General features: G+C 55.8%; 1 protein-coding gene and 1 long non-coding RNA gene across 4 annotated transcripts in view; one reads left to right on the forward strand and one right to left on the reverse strand.

Moving 5' to 3' along the window:
- CBX7 (chromobox 7) overlaps positions 1 to 19,269 on the reverse strand; it is a 22,998-nt gene continuing 3,729 nt past the window's right edge. Inside the window, exons 3-6 of one of the 3 annotated variants that reach the window (XM_027968122.3) lie at positions 13,483 to 13,548; positions 9,406 to 9,472; positions 6,400 to 6,472; positions 1 to 6,026 (exon numbers count right to left, since the gene is read on the reverse strand). In XM_027968122.3, the coding sequence (XP_027823923.1) occupies positions 5,869 to 6,026; positions 6,400 to 6,472; positions 9,406 to 9,472; positions 13,483 to 13,548 (364 nt within the window). In that variant the 3' untranslated portion in view covers positions 1 to 5,868. Of the gene's footprint in view, positions 6,027 to 6,399; positions 6,752 to 9,405; positions 9,473 to 13,482; positions 13,549 to 19,269 lie in introns of all 3 variants that reach the window. The other 2 variants (XM_042247753.2, XM_027968121.3) reach the window with 2 other exon arrangements.
- LOC132659640 (uncharacterized) overlaps positions 16,213 to 19,269 on the forward strand; it is a 15,687-nt gene continuing 12,630 nt past the window's right edge. Inside the window, exon 1 of the long non-coding RNA XR_009600301.1 lies at positions 16,213 to 16,311. This is a non-coding gene — a long non-coding RNA (uncharacterized LOC132659640). The remainder of the gene's footprint in view (positions 16,312 to 19,269) is intronic.

Here is a 19,269-nt window from a genome sequence, read left to right on the forward strand (position 1 = left end):
CAGCAGAAAAGAGTGAGTTTATTAAGAACAAAGAGCAGAGATAAAGTGGGCACTGCGAGCGTGCGGGACCGACAACTCCTGACGGGCCAGGGAGGGTTGGCTGTGTTCGTCGGTCAGTAGCCAATTTTTATAGCCTCAAGACAAAGGAAATTCCCGCTGGAAGGCTGGCGTTAGATGACCGGTTGGTGCGCTATAGGGTATTTACTGGGTTGGGCATCTTTGCCTAACTGGGAGTCAGGAAGCTTGTTGGTGATGATGGGGGCTTGGGGGCAACAGTTACAAAGGGGCTCAGTCAGCTTCAGAGGTGTCCTTGGTCCTGGGCCCCGCTTCTGTGGCCTTGGTGCAAAGCCTGGCACTGGCGGCCCGGGGGCAGGGCCTCAACATCTACCACTTATGTGCCCACTGCCACTTGAAACTCAGAACGCAAAGCTGGCTGGATCATCTTTCTGGCTGCTTGCCTCCTGTCCTCTCGTCCTTATCAATGATTTTAGCCATGGGAGGATGGATGGGCCATCTTCACTTCCTGCCCCATGGACTCTCCTGATACCCTTGGCCTCTAGGTACAAGGGAGTCAGCGCCCCGGCACCCTTGCCAATGACAGACAGGAGGCTTCAGATAAACATTCCCATCTCCAGTCCTCAGGGTGGTGGGGGACCATTTGGAGCGGGGCACTGGAATGCTTCTCACAAAGTCCAGGTGGAATCAACCCCTCTTGCCCACAGCATCAACCTCAGTGACATGCTTTTCCTCCTTCCCCGTCCGTCTCTCCCTAGTCCTTACCCTGCTCCCAGGGACTACCTCCAAAATAAAGTCTCAGACCTATACCCAAGCCTAGGCTCAGACTCTGTTCTCATAGATACAGTAGCAGTTTTCAGGAGCTAGCTGCTCTAAGGAAGTAAGACTGGATGGCTTAAATAACAGGAATTTATTCTGCCACAGTTTGGAGGCTGGAAGTCTGAGATCAAGGTGTTGGCAGGGCTGGTTCCTTCTGAGGCTGAGGGAAGGATGTGTTCCAGGCCTCTCTCCTCGGTTGGCAGATGGCTACCTTCTCCCTGTGTCTGCTCTTATCACCCCCCCTCTCTGTCTCAGGCCCAAATTTCCCACCAGTCAATTGGATTAGGGTCCGGGGTAATGATATCGTTTACATTTGATTATCTTTGTAAAGACTCAATCTCCAAATAAAGTCATACTCTGAAGCCCTGGAGGTTGAGACTTCAACCTGTGGATTCAGGGAGGTGAAGGGGGCGGGGGGCTGTTTCTGGAAATACAATTCCACCCGTAACAGAAACTGAAGCTAAGACAGGGTCGTGGACATGGGTCTCAGAAGGAGATCCGTAGGGTGGGACGTGGAAACGGGTCCCCCACAGTCAGACCTCTGTGATAATCCCTGATTGTGCTGTGCCCTGGGACGGGGGGCAGAGATGAAACCCTGGATACAAGACGGTGGCCCTGAATGTGGGCTTGGCTCAGTATGAAAGCTCGAACAAAGAACTGGCAGACCCAGGTCAGCCCACTCTCAACTTGGGCCTTGTAGGTTTTTTCTATTTTAAATATTTATTTGGCTGCATCAGGTCTTAGTTGCGGCCCATGGGCTTTGTTCGGAACCGGGACTTCTCTAGCTGTGGTTCTCGGGCTCAGTAGTTGCCCCGCAGCATATGGGATTCTTAGTTCCAAGATCAGGTATTAAACCCTCGTCCCCAGCACTGGAAGGTGTTGTTTTGGAAAGTAATGTTTCATAGATGTATGTGCGTGGTGTGTGTGCCAAGTCCTTTCAGTAGTGTCTGACTTTGCAACCCATGAACTGTAGCCCACCAGGCTCCTCTGTCCATGGGATTCTCCAGGCAAGAATACTGGAGTGGGTTGCCATTTTTTTCTCCAGGGGATCTTCCCGACCCAGGGACTGAACCCACATCTCTTAGGACTCCTGCATTTACCCCTAGCACCACCTGGGAAGCTCCTCGTGTATGTAAATGGTCATATTTTTTGCATTTTATTTATTACAGTGTTTAAAAGGCCCCTGACATCCGGCAGCCATGGGACATATCCTGCGGGCCGTCGGGCCCAGTATTTAGCTGTAAGAGAGGCAGAGCTGCAAAGGAGACTGAACAGCCTCACGGGCTTCTTATGCTGAGGGCCAACAGGAAGGAATCAGAACCCGAAGCCCTGGGATGAAAACATTAGGGATAAAGGACCTAGGAACCTTGCCCACCAGAATCCCCTGACCCCTCTGGCTGGCCCTGTTAGCCTATGGGCCACCTGGTGCCCATGTGAGGGCCACATCTGAGGCAGATAACCCTCAAGGTCACTCTTCTCCTTCTCAGTTCCCCTTCATCTCCCCTCCTCATCCCAGCATTGACCAGAGACAGCTCACTCCTTCCCAGGAGGAAATGCCCTACCCTCCTGAAGAACTGCAAGGCCCGCTGACACACAGGAGAGGCGTGCTGAAACCACGTGTGGGGCTGCATGGGAGGGTCTGAGACTTAGAGGGGAAAATTAACCAGACAGGGAGAATGCAGATATGAGAGCACCTCCAGATCTCAAGGTTAACAAGCTGATGCGGACGCCTGGTGCCGGCCCAAGATGGATCTGGGGCGGGGATGGGTCTGAGATGTCTGGAGGGCTCACCCCAGGGCTGCAGCTCTTCCCTCGGCATGGCTGTGACGCCACTGCAAGCAATGATCAGGTGTCCAACAGCTTTTTTTCTAAAATCATCTTTAATGTTTTAATAATTTTTTTTGCCTCATTTACCAGATAAATCATCTAAATAAATAGATGCTATACAGTCTCTTACCAACATCAGTAGAAAAATAAAACCACGCTCTGCATCTGCTCCAGCTCTCCCGGCACACGCTCACTCAGAAAAGGCATGTGCTTAGAATCGACTCGTGCCCCCCAACCCCTCCCAAATACATTCACTTAGTCTGAACAAAGCTCGACGCTCATTCTGTGCAAAGGAAGCGTTCTTGTGCTGAGCCCTGGAGGCCCGGCAGGCCAGTTATAAAGCACAGGCAAAAACCACCGGACCAGCGAAGCGCCCTCTCCCGGGGCAGGAGCCAAGGAGGAAGCTGGCGATGGGACCACCATCCTGAGAGCAGAGGTGGTCCTTGAGTGGCCTGCGGCATCAGCAGGGGAGTAGCTGTGTCAGGGGCAGAGAACATGCCCTTTGCCCCACCCCACAGCAAAACAAAAGTACCAACCGGTCTCTACATTCAAAACAGGTGGGCCTGGGGGAAGGAAAGGTAGGTGGTCCAACTTTTTCAATGCCCCCTCCCCAAGTGAGTACTGGCCTTCTGGGGTGGCTATGGGGTGGGGAGGGAGGTCGTGCCCAGCTTGTCCCCTCACCCCAAGCCCCACTGGGATGCTCAGGGCTGGAGGAGGCCTGAAGGCCACTTCCAACCCCTCGCAAAGGTCTCTGTCCTGTGTCCTGGGTGGGTAGGTCCTAAGAGCTTTGGCTCCCAGGGTTCAGCCCTCCAGACAGCAGGGCACCCTAAGGGCCGTGAAGGGTTGAGAGTCAAGCAGTGTTCCACCGCAGCAGCCACCCTGTCCCACAAAAGAGCCCCCCACCCCAAACCAGCACATGATACAAACAGCTCGTTAAAGTGAGGCCGGAGGAGGCCACCTGTCCCCAGGGACGGCGTGGGTGTGACTTCTATCAGAAGCTGGCAGCCAAGTCCAAAGCCAGGGCCAGCATCTTTCTGTCACAGTGAGGCCCCTGCCACCACCCTCCCCTCTGCCAGGAGCCCCTGACCTGGGACAGCAGCCCACTCTGGCTGCCCATCCCCTTCCCAGGGCTCCAGGCAGGAGGGCTCCCCATAGCCCCTCAGTTCCCCGGTCCACCCCCACATACTCCTCTAGACACAAACCCCTAGGCTGGGGGTGAATCAAGTCATGGGGTGGGGGGTGGTGCCATCCCCCAATGGAAGCACTGAATTGACCCTGGACAACAAAGGACTGAGGAGGAAGAGGGGACCCACACACAGGGATCTGGGATCTGGGCAGCAAGGAACCCCACGGAAAAATGGGGCTGCAGGGTGTCTTTGGTTTGGGAACTTGGGAAGAAGGGGTCTGGGGAAGAACTGTCCTACTGGAGGCGGCTCAGCAGGATTCTGCCTACTTCCTGAGGACAAAGCAGAGCACGGAGCTGGCCCTGGGGTGGGGAGCGGGGGTCGGGACCCAGTGCCTGGCCTGAGATGGGGACAGGGGAGGGAGCCAGTCTTGCGCTTGCTCCCCTGGTGCTTACCCCCAACCTGGCTTCTCGCTACAGGGCCAGAGTAGGAAGAGGTCACCCCTCACTACAGGGAGAAGCCACCAGTCCACAGGACGCATCTGTGCAAACCAGAAACAGAGCGCCCCCTCTTCTGGCAGACACAGGCCCTGCCAGGGCGGAGGCAGGGGGCGGAACTTGGACACAACCCGACCCACCCTCCACTACAGCCCGATCACAGGAAGACATGACAGAGGTCCCCCCAGGGGGAAACAAGGTTAGTCCCAGCTGCAGCATTGAGGGTGGATGCGGAGGAGACCCAGAACAGGAGGAGGAAGGGTATTAGGAGTCAAGGGCTGCCCTGAGAAGGTGGTGGGACGCTCTCTCCCTCCCTGACCACCCACACCCACGTCTGGTTGGCTGAGTTGGGGGGGGGGCACAGAAAAAGAGGGGAGGGGAAGGGCTGGAAAGTCACCTGAGTCAGAGAGAACAGGGGCCCCAGCGGGGAGGGGGGCGCGCAGGAGAGGAATGGAACCCAAGTGCCTCCGAGCTTGATGCAGGGCACACATGCACACTTGCACGCCTGTGACTGCGCTGGTCAGGGCACACACACACACACACTTGCACACCCACGACTGCGCTGGTGCAGGGCACACCCACACACACCTGCACACCCGTGACTGGCCAGGTGAAACCACAAGAGGGCATCCCATCCCTGGAGCACTGGAGGCCATCTGGCCGCCCTGCCCCAGCCGGACCCCCACCCTCCACTGAGGGCGCCAGCATGCTGATGGACAGACCCTGTCAGGTGAAGCGCTGGGAGAGGGGGCTGAGTGGGGGTCGCCTATGGCAAGCTCTTTTGTGCTGTCATTCACCCCCCCATTCACCTGGTCAGGGTTTCTATACAGAAGTTTGCAAGAGCTGTGCGCGCAGTCATGAGGGCACGAGGGACAGTGCACACACCTGTGAGGCCAGGTGCGCGTGTGACTGGCTTTCACAGGCCAGGTGGGGTGGGGTGGGCTGGGGAGTAGCTCTCAGCGCAAGGGGCTTATTAACTGGCAACCACCCGACCTGGGGAAGGGAGAGACCTTTCTGGGTTGTGCCCAGCCATCTCCAACCCTTCCCGGCACCCCTAACCTCTCAGACCCCGTCGCTTTTGCTCAAAGCCAGTCTCCATCTCCCCCAAAGAGCTGGAGTGCAAAGTTAAAAGGAAAGAGCCCTCCCCAAACACACACACACAGGAGGTAAAAGGGGTGACCAACCAGAGAGGAGGCAGGATGCTCGGGGGAGGGTTCAGGTCTTCCCGACCTCCTTTAGTCCCGGGACCAGTTGCTCTCTCTCCGAAGAAGGGGGCCAGAGGGGTCTGGGGGAGGCTGGCCCTGTCCCCGTCCTGCCCTGGAGACAGCGCCCCAAGCGACAGAGCAGTGCCAGGCCTCCCCAGGCCTCGCCCCGCCCCAGCTCTGTAAATGTCCGTCTGTCCATCCGCGCAGAGAAAGGGGCGGGTGGGCGGGACAATGTTGGGAGCATCACCCCTTCTCCTGGTCAATGTTTTTGTTGTTGTTGTTTTTTTAAATAAAATAATTATCCCGCCCTAACCCCCTCCTCATTTCCGGATGTCCCCACCCCGAGCCCCAGAAAACAGTTTAAGAGTTAAAAATGGCGGATCAGAACTTCCCGCTCCGGTCTCGGAAGAAGCCCTCGGCGGCCTGGGCCTCGCGGAAGGTGACGGTGATGGAGTTGGCGGTGATGTCGGTCACTGTCACTTCACTTGAGGGGAGCGTGGGTGTCCAGGAAGGGGGCCCCTCGCCCAGGTCTGCTTCTGCTGCAGTCGTGGAACAGACGGATAGACAGACAGACAGACGAGGGGGGAGGCAGCGTTGACAACAAGGTGGGGAAGGTGGGCATGGGGGGCCAAGTGAACCCCCCTTCCAGCCCCCCCACCCCCAACACCAGATCTTCCTCTGAGTCTCCAGCCAGGTCAGAGCCTAGTTCGAGGCTGGCCACACGGGTAGAGGTCACATTAATCTTCCCTGGCTGGACACGCGCTCCTTCCGAGTGGGACCACGGAAAGAGCTCTGGGCTAGGTGCCAGGGTCCCCCGCAGGCTGAGGAGACCCTCTCTGGGCCCTGACAACTCGAGGGGCCTTGCCAGCTCTGAGGGTCCCTGGGTCTGCGCCGGGGGCCGGGCTGCCTTACCCTCCTCTTCGGGGGGCTGCTCGGCAGGCTCCCACTCGCTGGCCGCCTGCAGGACGTCCTGGGCCGGTGACTCCTGCAGGAAGAGCTCCCGTCGATGGCTGTGACTCTCCAGGTTGGGCCCGCGGGGCGGGAACTTCTTGCGTGAGAGCCGCAGGTACTTGTGGGCCTTGCGGGGCTTGCGGAGCGGGAAGGGCAGGGTGGGCACCAAGGGGCCCTTGTCCGCCAGCTCGGGTGCCCCCGCCTTGACCACCCCCTCGGGGCTCCCGCTGCCGAGTGGGCGCGTCAGGGAGAAGCAGAGCTTCTCCTTGCCCTTGGCCTTGTGGGAGCTCCGCAGGTCCATGCTGTACAGCCGCTGCGGGGGCAAGCCAGGGCATGGCGGGTCAGCCCCACCCTCCTGCCTGCTGCCGCGCCTTGGCTCAAGCTTCCCTCCCGCCCGGGGTCCCTTCCCCAAGTTTCAGGGCTCAGAACCAGCCCGCACCCCACCCGGCACCCCAGCCCCTGGGCCAGGCCCAGCTCGGCCTTCATCTTGGCCCCAGAGGCACGGCCTCATATCAGGGGCCAGGGCTGCAGGCCGCTTTCCTTCCGTCCACAGCAGAGGAGCAGACAAGAGGTACAGATGGAAAACTGACCGACAGAAAAAACACCAGGATTTCTGCGGCCGATAAATTAAGGAGCTATTCATCATAGGAAAGGAATCTTTGCTTCTAACAGGCCCCCAAAGCTGAAACGGTCAGCTGCCAGGGAGATGATGGGAGGCACAGGGCTCTGAAGTTTCTTGGAGAAAGTTAACACAGCACCCGGGTGCACCGTGTCACCCAGCTACAGGGACGGTGCACTGCTGGCAGGCCGCAGACGCCCCTTGGTTCCCCCAGGGCCCTCCTCAGCTCTGAGCCGCAGCAGGGGCTGGGGGGGGTCCAGACCCGTTGATGTCCTGCCTCATTCATGTTAAAAGGGGCTGCAGGGCACGTGTTCCATCATTCAAAGGCTGAAGTTTTAAAATCTGTGCACTTGTCTTACTGACTCCTAGGGGAAATTTATACAAATCCAAGAAAGATCCTTGGTGCTAAGATGTTGAGGGCCTGGGCCATTCTGGGACAGGAGCTCCTCTGCTGTCACCAGAGGCCAAGAGTTCCCAGAAGAGAGTGAGGCCCACAGATGGGACCTGCATGTCAAACATCTCAAGCTGGGGACAGAGGTCATCACAGGTGCAAGCTCCATGCTCCAGTCCCACCTGCTAATCCCCATCACTTGGCACGGGCGCGGCTTGTCATGATGATGTGAAGAGGGCCGAACTGGGAGGAGACTGTGAAGCTACGGCACTGCCTCAGCACTGCAGGGCTTACCCCATGTGCAGCTTTATCAGAGACCACTCCTTCAACCTGGTTCACAGGCCGGGGAAACTCTCATGCAGTTCTGTTCTTCTCTACCTCACCATGAGAGAATTACAGTTACTAATGGGTCTGCGAGCACCAGGAGTCAGATCTGGGTTTTAGTCCAGCTGTGTGACTTGGTACTGGCCTCCCTGAGCCTCAGTTTCTTCCATCAATGAAATGAAGAAATTATAGCAGCCAGCCTCCAAGATGGTCCCAAATATCTGCCTCTGGGAATTCACACCTGTGTGGAGTCCCCTCTATACTGAATACTGCAGTGTGGGACTTCCGAGGCTAAGTCACTAAGGACACGATGCTTTGTCCTTGCTCTCTCTGTTCACCCACCCTGGGGGAGGCTAGTGGCCCTACTATGAGGCCTGCCAGCAGCCCTATGGAGAGGCCCAGCACTGAGGAACCAGGCCTCCTGTCAACATCCAGCACTGATGCACCAGGCATATGGGGAGCCACGTTAGGAGCAGATCCTCCAGCCCCAATCAAGCCTTCAGATGAGTGGACTTCCAGCTGACATCATGACTGTAATCTGAGCCAGAACCACTAAGGAACCAGCTAAGGTACTCCCTGATTCCTGACTCACTGCAACTGTGGTGTTAAGTGTTTACTGCCTTAAGTTGCTCAGTTAAGGGCTAATTTGTTACACAGCAATAGATGACTGATGCACCCTCCCTGTGGGTTTGGTGTGCAGATAAACTTCATTTGTGAAGAGCATGGAGCGCAGAGCTCAGCATGGAGATGTCTGACATGCTATCTCTTTCTCAGGACCCAATCAACACCAAACCCCAGGGATCACACCCACTGCAGGAAGGGAGACCCATCTAATCTGGCAAAAGCCTCATGTGATCTACAATTTAGAGTCGACAGGAGGCTGGACATGGCTCACACTGCCCATGGACCAAGAAGCCTTCTGTTTTGGCTTTAAAGTCCCAGGTGGGCCTTATTAAATTAAGGACAGCAGGTATTGTTATCATCCGCATTTTGCAGAAGAGAAAACTCGAGCCCAGAGACATGCCTTGAGTCACGGAACTACATCACTCTCGCCTGCATCCTCTTTTCAGTGCAAACCAGCGAAGGGTAGCAGAGTGCCCTCAAGACCTCAAACAGAGGGTTTCTTCTCACTCAAAATGACACGTTTCTAGGACATTCCAAGGCTATGATTCTAAAATTCTATGAATCTCCTTAGATTCTAACATTCCAGACTCCCCTTGTTTCCTCAGCTCTCAAGTTTATGCTCCTAAGGTTCTCAAATACTACAACTTTGTATTTTGGGGAATCTGAGCATCAATTTATTTACAAGATTCTAAGCTTTCAAAATTCTAGGATCCCATGAGCCATACATCCACCCTCCCTCCCTCCACTGGATCTCCCACCCATGCTGTCTTCCCCTGGGTACCAGCCCGAATTCTGACTTTTCCCAACTCCTCCCATTGAAACTTACCCACTAAGTGCCCCACCCACCCCTCCCTCCACAGTGCCCTGGATGGAGCCAGAGGAGGGCTAGTGGTTTAGCAGAACTAGCCAGTACAAATGCACAGATGGTAGGGCTGGGGGTGGGGTGGGGTGGGGTGGGTGGGTAGGAGCAAGGGGCCCTCAGGGGTGGCACCAGAGCTGGCGGGGTTACCTGCAGCAGAAGCCGCTTGGGTTTCGGACCTCTCTTCCTATACCCCGACGCTCGGTCTCTCTCCTCCCTGGGATGCAAAGCAGATGGCAGAAGAAAAGGAGACACTGGTGACATTTAAGGGGAAATAAGGCGTCCGCGCCACCTGGCCCTCTGCTGCCAAGGGGGGGGCACCCACCACAGGCTACCACCCACCCTGGGGTCGGGACCCCCCCGTTGCTCTCTAGGCCCTGACAGTGGGGGGCAGTGTTCAGCTCCCAGAGCTCCCTCTTCTCAACTGACTAAAGGCGAGGGCACAGCCACTGGTCCCATCTGCTGAGGCGGGACTCAGCGGACATCTCCAAAAACATGTGGGTCTCCATGGCTCCAAGGTCAGGCCAGACCTCTGCTCTCCATGCACAGGGAACAACCCCCAGAACAATTTCCAGTTTCCACTCTTAGGAGACTTGCATAGAAACCTCTCAATCAAATTTGCCTTGAATGGGCCCAGAGGAGCTGAGGAGAATGGCGGATTAGTCCTTCCGCACGTGCAGCTCTGCTCAGAACTCCCCACCAATTTGGCATCTGCACGAACCTGGTAGGGAAGACAGGCTCCTGTTGCCTGTATCATCTGGCTGGGGAAGGGGAGAAAAACTAACTTGCATTAAGTCCCCAGCAGATGTCAGACTCTCTGCCGGATGCCCTCCTCACTTCACACACATGCAAGGCACAAACTGAGGACGCATCCAGACACACACAATGCAACACGCCAGATCCCCCAACCATGTGCTGGAAGTGGTGGGATGATGTAAAGTAATTGTGCTTGACTTCATTCCACTCATGCTTTCTGAGGCCTTAGGCCAGTCTCTCAGTCTGAGCCCAGTTAAGCCAGTGGGTCCATGGCTCCTGTCTCCCTCCTTGAAGGAGTGGCTGCTGCCCGCTTCCAGGCATCAACCTCCAGGAGCGCTGGGGGCAGAGCTGTCCCTCCCACCCTGTGGAGCTGACTTCAGCAGGTCTGCCCTGGGGTCCCAGAACCAGTGTTTGAGAGAAGCACCAAGAGCATGCGATACCCAGACCAATCAGGCCTCTCCGATACTGGAGAGTGAGAATCTAATCTCAGAGCCCGGTGCTGGGAGCCCAGGTCACCCCTATCTGACCCAGGGGACACCCTAGCTGGCCACCCTCCCTCTCTGGGCCTCAGTTTCCTGGTCTGGAGCACGAGCTTCCCTTCTCAGCTGGGCCCTGGGGCTCCTGCGGGGAGCGAGAGGTCCCTGACATTTCTCAAAGCAGGGCTGGGGGGGCAGAGGTAGAAAGACTAAGATCATAGAGAGGAAGGAAGAGGAAGAAAAAAGAGCAAGAGGAGAAGGCAGTGTGGTGGGGGCGGGGGGAGGAAAGGGCCTTGAGAGAAAAGAAGATGATGACGTCTATTATATTTGTGTAAGTGTTGTTCATTTTTATATTTATTACCGTGTCCTGGGCACTCTGTACAAGGCACTGTTCTCAATGCTGTGACCTTCACCCTATGAGGGAGGCACAGTTTCTATCCTCATCTTATAGCTGAGGCACAGAGAGATTAAGTCACTTAGCGATGCCACAATTCCGACAACCTTCGCTACTGGTGAAGATGCTGAGCTCTGGGCACCGGGCCTGGTGAGGTTAATCCTGGGAGCCCAGTCAGGGCCAGTGAGGGCAGGCCTGCAGCCTAGGCCATGTGACCTGGCTTCCCACCTGTAGTGCCCAAGTTTCCGCCCTGTAACTGTGTGTGGGGGGAGCAGGAGGGTGAGGTGGGGGCTTCCACTCTGTCAGTCCTGACCTACCCAGGGACCAGTTTCTGTCAACCCAGGAACCCTTGGCCCTTCAGTGTCCAGGGCTGTGGGGATCGTGGCCCCAGCCAGGCCTCAGTGTCCCCTCGGCCCCTCCCAGGACGCAGGGACTCCCTGACCAGACTCCTTCTGAGTCCCTTAAAAACACTGCAAAGCAGGTGTTAGAATGCTCATCACCCCCCTTCCACTTCCTTCTCACCAAGACCCAGAGAGGAGGAGGAAGGCAAACCACACTGTGGGTCTGCAGGTCTCGGACAGTGGGTCTCATTTGTCCCTTAACTACTGACTTTTCTGACTCAAAGGAACATCCAAACCCTCTCTACCAGGACTCACAGGTAGAGTCTGAGCTGCACCCAACCCCTTCAGCTGCCCATGCCCACTCCACAATGCCCCACCCCTGCCCAGCTCACACCAGTCCAGCCAGCCACGCTCAGAGCCCCACTCGCCTCCATGCCGCTCCTCAGCCCAGGGTCTCTGCTTCAGTGTGCTCTCTTCCCTGGATGGTCTTCCGTAACATGCCTACTGGGCTCCTTCCCTCCCTTCCTCAGCTCAGGTCTGGTCAAACGCCAGCACCCAACCACCGGGCTGAAAGCAGCACCGCCGCCCCACCCCGCCCGTCCAAACAGCAGCCACACGTCTGCATCTATATGATCACCGGCCTACTCGTCACTGCAGGCCTCCACACTGGACTGCGAGCCCCACGAGGTGGGGCAGGGACACTTGTTGTTTTTGTGCCTTGCTGTGCCCCAGTCCCTGGAACAGTGCCCAGCACACAGGCCGATCTCCATAAAGACTGGCTGAACAAATGGCAGTGCGAGCTAGGTGACCCCCCGTTACCACGAGGAAAACATCCGCGCGCAAGTGTCCACACTTCATGGCTCGTGACGTGCCTTCACACACCTTTGCTCCCCACGAGAGCCCACGAGGTCAGCACCGTTCTCCCCATTTTACAGACAGGGAAGCTGAGGCTCAGAGAGGAAAAAGGCCCTGCCCAGCACCTCACGGCTGGGGAGCAGCCGAGCCAGGATGCTGATCCAGGCCCTTGATGCCTGCCCAATGGTCTTACCACAATCCAGGACATTCCACAGGGTTCTCCCAGTGTCACAACCCTTTTGGATCAAGGTCCCACCAGCACTCGGGAAACAGAAAGAAGCTGTGGGACAGGAACACTGTGATTTTTAAAGGAAAGACTAGTGGGAACATTTCCTTTGAACCAGCAGCAAGAGGCCTCCTGGGGGAGAAGCGATCAGAAGGGGGTGGGGAGGGCAGAGGAACAGCATCACTGGGAGTCAGGAGGCCCACCCGATAAGCCCTAGTTGGACTGTCTCCCAGCCGTGAGGCTCCTGGACAAGTCCTTTAGCTCTTCAGAGCCTCGGTCTCCTCATCTGTCAAACGAGACCCTCATCCCTGTCTCAAGAGGTTACTAAAAGGAACCAAACAAAAATGACTTTATAAAATGGCCCTGCACTCTACAGGGCTGACGGGTGGGGGAGAGGCAGAAAGATTGGGCAGTCTGCTGGCAGGGAGGCTGGTAACACCAAGGCTCATCAGAAGGCAATGGCTAGATCATGCTCAAAAAGCCCTCCACCCAGGAGAAACGACATTTTCGGCAAAAGCTCTCCATTAAAGGTGTGCCCTCACGGCCCATTGGAGGAGCTGGCGATCGCTAACACACCCTCAGAACTGCGGCAGAGCCCTGGCAAACACGGGACACTGAGACTTGGGGGCAGCTTTGTTCACGGCCACCCGGCTAGGAGGGGGCCAAGCAGGAGGGACTGCAACCCAGCTGTCCTAGCTCTAAAGTCACACTCCCCCCACCCAGACCTTTCTTGAGATTCATCAGACTCAGCGAGAGGGTCTCTAGGGGAAAGCTCTCTCTGGCCTATCGCTGGGCTTGACAGAGCAATACTGATACAGCCACCCCTCACATGCAAGGCATCTCTATGCCCTTTTTCACCTTCTCCATGGCAACTGAAACCCCTACCTTCTGGGAAAACCGGGGCAAGTATGGTTAGGGGTGGCTAACAATGGCCAAGAAACTGAGGCTTGGGGTGGTTAGCAGAGTGGCTGACATCACCCAGCAGCAGGAAATGAACAGGACCCTCGGCTGCCCTGGGACCCGGTATCCAGTACCTTTCCCCGGCTGCATTTGTCCCTGCCAGAACCCTGTCCCCCCGGGCCCATGACCCTTGTTCAGAGTCAAGCCGGCAACAGTTCCTCACGAGACCTCAGAGCCTGCCGTCCCCGCCCCAGCCCCGGGGCCGGCTGAGCCCCTTACTTCTCCTCGTAGGCCATGACCAGGCGGGGGTCCAGGATGTGTTCCTCCGGCTCCCACGTGCTGTACCTGGGGAGACAAACAAGTGGTCAGAGCTGCCCCGCCTCCAACCCTGCCTCACATTCAAAGGCCACAGCTGCTATGGGCAGGACTTGCCCCTTCCTGATCCAGCCTGAAATTGTTTCCTAATCCCATAAATTGTCCCTAGCCCACCAGACTAGGTTGGGGGCCTTCTGGGGACTTCAACACCAGAACTCTCCTCATTCTGATCACATCACCCTAAAAATGACTTCGTCCAGCTCCTGACTAGACCCCCATGTTCACCTCAGGGTCACATGACTGAGCGACTGAACTGAAAGAGGGCAGGCCCCATACATCCCTGGATTCCCTTCCCATAAGAGGCAAGAGCATGTGGTGAAAAACGGACTCCGGAGCCAGACTGCCCGAGTTCAAACCCCAGCTCTGCCCTGGCTGGCGGCACAACTGTGAACAAGTGGCTCAATATCTCTGTGCTGATTTCCCCATCCATAGATGCTTTTGAACTGTGATGCTGGAGAAGACTCTTGAGAGTCCCTTGGACTGCAAGGAGATCCAATCAGTCCATCCTAAAGGAAATTGGTCCCGAATATTTGTTGCAAGGACTGATGCTGAAGCTGAAACTCCAATACTTTGGCCACCTGATGCGAAGAACTGACTCATCAGAAAAGACCCTGATACTGGGAAAGATTGAAGGCAGGATGAGAAGGAGACGACAGAGGATGAGATGGCTGAATGGTATCACCGACTCCATGGACGTGAGTTTGAGTAAACTCTGGGAGTTGGTAATGGACAGGGAGGCCTGGCGTGCTGCAGTCCACGGGACACAACTGAGCGACTGAGCTGAACTGAAAGGTCTCTCGCGCTGACTAAGTGCGTTCACGCGTTTAATGCAGCCGGTGCACGGGAAGTGCTCTGTGGTTCTTACTGTTGCTGTCCCTAGCCCCCCTGCCGCCCCAGCCCGTGTGGGCTCTGCCTGGCCCAGCCACTCCCTCCCTCCTCAGCACACACCTGCATCATCAAGGCCAGCTCTGAAGGTCCCTTGTCACACAGAAGGAAATCTGGTAAATGCTCAGAGACTGTCTGGTGCAGTGATCCTACAGCAGACCCCTAGGTCTTTCCACAAGGGACCTTCCACCACTCCCAGGCCAGACAGCAGCATTCTAGACAGCCAGGACAGACCTGAGTAATTGCAGAGCTCAGCCATCCTTCTTCCAGCTGCATGATTATTTACCTAGTATCTGCCTTTAACTTAGCTTGCTATTTTATTTGAATAATTTTAAAAGCAAACTTTAAATAACTTCCAAAAGTGTGTGGGGGGGGAGGATGATTCATCATAAATAGATGCTGCTGCTAAGTCACTTCAGTCGTGTCCGACTCTGCGCGACCCCATAGATGGCAGCCCACTAGGCTCCCCCATCCCTGGGATTCTCTAGGCAAGAATACTGGAGTGGGTTGCCATTTCCTTCTCCAATGCATAAAAGTGAAAAGTCAAAGTGAAGTTGCTCAGTCGTGTCCGACTCTTTGCGACCCCATGGGCTGCAGCCTACCAGGCTCCTCTGTCCATGGGATTTTCCAGGAAAGAGTACTGGAGTGGGGTGCCATTGCCTTCTCCAAAATAGATGCTAGTACATAAAAAATACAACTTGAAAACATTTATGTATGTATACAGATATACATACAAATGTGTATGGGCATGTTAAAAAAAAAAAAAAGAAAGAAACCCAGAGCAACAGGCTGTGATTCTGGCCAAGGCTGCCCCCAGGACTGCTGGACAAGAAGGGAGGTGAGTAGGTATTAGGGAGGTATTAGAAGGCAGAGAGAGGCCGGGCCCTGCCCCTGCCATCTTCTAACCAGACAAGCTAAAACCTTCATCCTTAACTGTCCTGGTTACTGTGAAACCTAATAGTAGTCCTGCCTATATCTGAGTGACAAGCTGCCCGACAACAGACCTTTCCTCCTTTCTTTCACTGACACTTCTGCACACTTACTCTGTGTAAGGCCCCGTGAACTCAGCTGTGAAGGTCTGCGCCCAGAGTGTGACATGCCCAGCACCGTCCCAGCTCCTGTCCTTGGCACTTGCTGTGCTCTCCTCCTGGGGGCCCTCTTCCTCCCGGGACCTCCTCACCCTTTAAGAGTCAGGGTCCTGCAGTTTCCCCTGACATCCTCTCCAAGCACAACGAACCCTCCCCTCAGCTGCTCTCCATGGCCTTATTGCTGCCCTTGGCACCTGCCATACATATTGATGAATCAAGCTGGTGTCCTGGCTGGCAGGTTGTGACCTCTCCCCAGCTTGCCCAGCCCGGCCCCAGTCCCCATGTGTTCTGGGAATGGCTATAGAAGTCTCTGCAGAGTTCTGCTCATTCTGAAGAACTGCAAAAGTGAAACATTATTTTTTTATAGTTTGGTAAAGCCCAAACTGAAAGCAATCAGCAGCTGGCAGAGACGTCAACCCTTCCTCCCCACAAAGGTTGAATTTCCTCAATTGTACCTAGTAAGAAAAGAGGGGCAATTTTGTGTTCCTCTGTATCCTCTGCCTGCCCTCCACCCTCCATATCCTCTAGCTGTAGAAGTCTCTTCAGTGCTCTAGTCTCCTTTGCCCTGCCCATTTCCCCACTGCCCTGCCCATTTTTTGGTGATGTAGCTGCTGTGTGGTTTCTGGCAAGTCCCTAACCACCTCTGTACTTCAATTTCCTCATCTTAAGAATCACCATCACCACCGCCTCCACCGTAACGGTTAGGTGCCAGAGCAGACAACCGCAGGGATTCATCCATCCCTTGTAACACCTTTATGAGGTAGGTTACAGACGCTACAGAGGAAACTGGGGCAGAGAGATGAAGCATCTTGCGAAGGTCACTGTGCCAGTAAGTAGCCAGTCTGTGGTTGGAACTCAGCTGAATCTTGGCCATCCTCTCCCTTTGGGTCCTCACATGGCGACCTATCTGGCTACCCACTGAGCTGTGACGTGTTTGGGAGAGGGGCACAGTCTGATTGACCACGTCTTTAGTGTCTGACCCGGGGCCTGGCACACAGCGGGCGCAGAGAAAGGGTGAGACTCGGCAGCAGGAGGCCTGGCCCTGCTGAGGAAAGGCGGGAGGGGGTCGCTGGACGGCCGCCTCACCCTCTCGGATACCCTCGCCCCTCCGAAAGAGGCGGTCATCAGCAGCCCTCCGCAGTGTGGGGAGCCAGAGGCCGAGGCGAGCGTAGGTCACGCTTTGTGAACCGCGCGGGTTCAAACAAGGCAGGAGTGCGCGGCTGTTGAGACTCGGTCTCCGCGCCGCCGGTTGGGCCGGAACGCAAAGAGGCCGACAGGGGGCTCCACTCCACCGCGCCGTGGGCCCCGCCCCCAGCGACCGGGCAGCCGCGCGGGCACACGCACGCCAGCGGGGGCGCGCCCGCCAGATTACCGGGCTGACCAATGAGGGGCAGGGCGGGGGCGGGGACTGCGCGCGCCGGCTCCGAGGTAAACACGGCCACGTGACCGCCACCCCGCCCCCGAGCCGAGGTAAACAGGCTCGCGGCCGCCCCGCCTGGGCCCTGCAGCGCAGGCTCCCGCAGTGCCAGGGGCTGGGCGCCCCATAGAGCCTGGCCACCCAGCAACCGCCTCCAACTCCGATTTAGAGCCACCCAAATGAGAAGCAGTGTGCCGGGCTCCCAGAGAGACTGGCGGGGGCGGTGGTGAGCAGGTGACTCACTTGCTGCAGCCTCCAGTTCATCTGTGAAGCAGAGCTACCAACAGTCCATGTCTTTTAGGGGGGATGTGACAATCAGATGTGTTAAGCCACATACAGCACTTGTGGTACATAATAAAATGTGGTACATAATAAAAGCAAACAAGCAGTAATTAAGTCAATATCAAAAGCCTCCAGAGCATAAACACACACTTGCCAAGACCAAACTCAGGACTCTGCTGCCGCTACTCAGCAGGGTCTTGGAGAAGAAAGAAACGCCTCCTCTTGTGTCTGGCACTGCTATGAACCCTTCCTTGTGTCAGGCTGCCTTCCATGGGGCTCCGTGAGGCTACAGCCCCATTTTACAGCTGACGAAAGGGACGTGCCCATAGTTCAAATCGTGCCACCTGTATGATCTGGAGTGGGGGGGAGCCTCCTCTGCTGAGGGTTTCTGTCTCTTCATCTGTCCACTGGGTTGACATTAGGCAACTTACTTACGTGGGCCAATGCCTGATTTTAATAGGGGCTTACCGATATCAGCCTGGTTATTGCTGTACCTTGATAAACTGATACTATCATTTCTAAAGCTCCATGGAGGCCATCCTCCCCACAAATAGGGTAGCATTCACAAGTGGATAAGAACAGAGGGAAAGAAAGTGTTCCCAAAGAGGGGCAGCAGGGTCCCCAGCAGGCTGAGATGAGGGCCTCTGTGGGGCTGAGAGCATGTAGCTGATTATTAAGCTCCTCAGCCCTGTGCCCCCAGCCCCTCCCTGTGCCATTTGCTGTTCTTTCTAGAACAAGCAGGATAGCTCCTCTACCCCATCTGCTGGGGAGGAAGGGCAGTTATTCCTCTCTTGTTGCATTGAGAAAACAGGCAAAGCACCCAAAAGCTCAACAGGGGCATGGCAGAGTGAATGCTGGTTTACATCATGGTTTCTGTATTAATAGAAGGCTCCCTGCCCAGGATGGGGAGGGTGCTGGGAGCAGGAGAGTCTGACTCGCCCTCCCACCCAGGGTGGCACTGCGCTAGCCAAGGGTCCCAGGCCTGCAGGGAGCATCTAGTTCCGCTACTCCACTCCCCACCCTCTCTCTCAGCCTCTTCTTCAAGCAAGGCACCCTGAGGAGGGGAGACTAAAGTGGGTGATAAAGAAGCCCTGGTTCTCCTCCTTCTTTCTGTGACTGAATCTATTGTCCCCCAAGTGAAGTGAGGTGGCAGTGGTTGGCATAAAGTGGGCACCATGCTGCACTGTGTTGGCATTTATATTACTGTAGTGACCTCTCCTCTCTGGGCCCCGGTTTCCTCATTTGAAACATGAGAGGACTGATCTGAATGAGGGCTAAAGCTACTTTAGATGGCAGTAGAATCCCCCAGACCCCTTTCCAGCTGGTGAGAGACCTAGGAGCCCAGCTGTATAACTTACTATTAATAGCAAACATTTACTAAGTGCCTTGTCTGAGTTAAGCATGCACTAGGTACTCTGTATCTGTCATCTAATCCTCACATCACTGCTGTGTTGGAGGATTCATTCCAATTTGGAGATGAGGTAGCAGAGATTCTGCTCTGCTGGGGACCTGTCCAAGGGATCCCAGCAGTTAAGCTGTGAACAAGGACCAAAGTGTGAGGAAGTCGGAGATGCCTCAGGTCTTCTGGCCACACAGGACTCCCTGAACTCCTGTTGGGGGGGGGGGTCACAAAAGGTAGTCATGAGGACCCATCTGGTGATCTCAGCATGTTAGGGAACAAGTGGGCCCCAGGGGCATGGGCATAGGCCAGCAGAACTATACAGGGACCTCTCTTGGAATGCCAGGTCCTTCCCGTGACTGAAGCTCTGATGGGCAGACATACTCATTCAGGATAAAGAAAAGTGGTGGAAGGAACTTGAAATAGACAAATACATCTGTTTAGAGAAGGGAATCTACACAGCAGGAAGAATAGCCAACAATGCCTTGAAGGCCAACAGGCTAGCGTCCACAGTCCCATGCAATCAATGTCTTTTGGTGCAGAAGCTAAGAGGGGAGTGATTACCCAGGGAGTATGCCCGCTCTGAGCACCTTCCTTTTCTAGGTTTCCACCTCCTCTTA

This window comes from Ovis aries, chromosome 3 (genome assembly GCF_016772045.2).
Source record: "Ovis aries strain OAR_USU_Benz2616 breed Rambouillet chromosome 3, ARS-UI_Ramb_v3.0, whole genome shotgun sequence".
Lineage (NCBI taxonomy): Eukaryota > Metazoa > Chordata > Mammalia > Artiodactyla > Bovidae > Ovis > Ovis aries.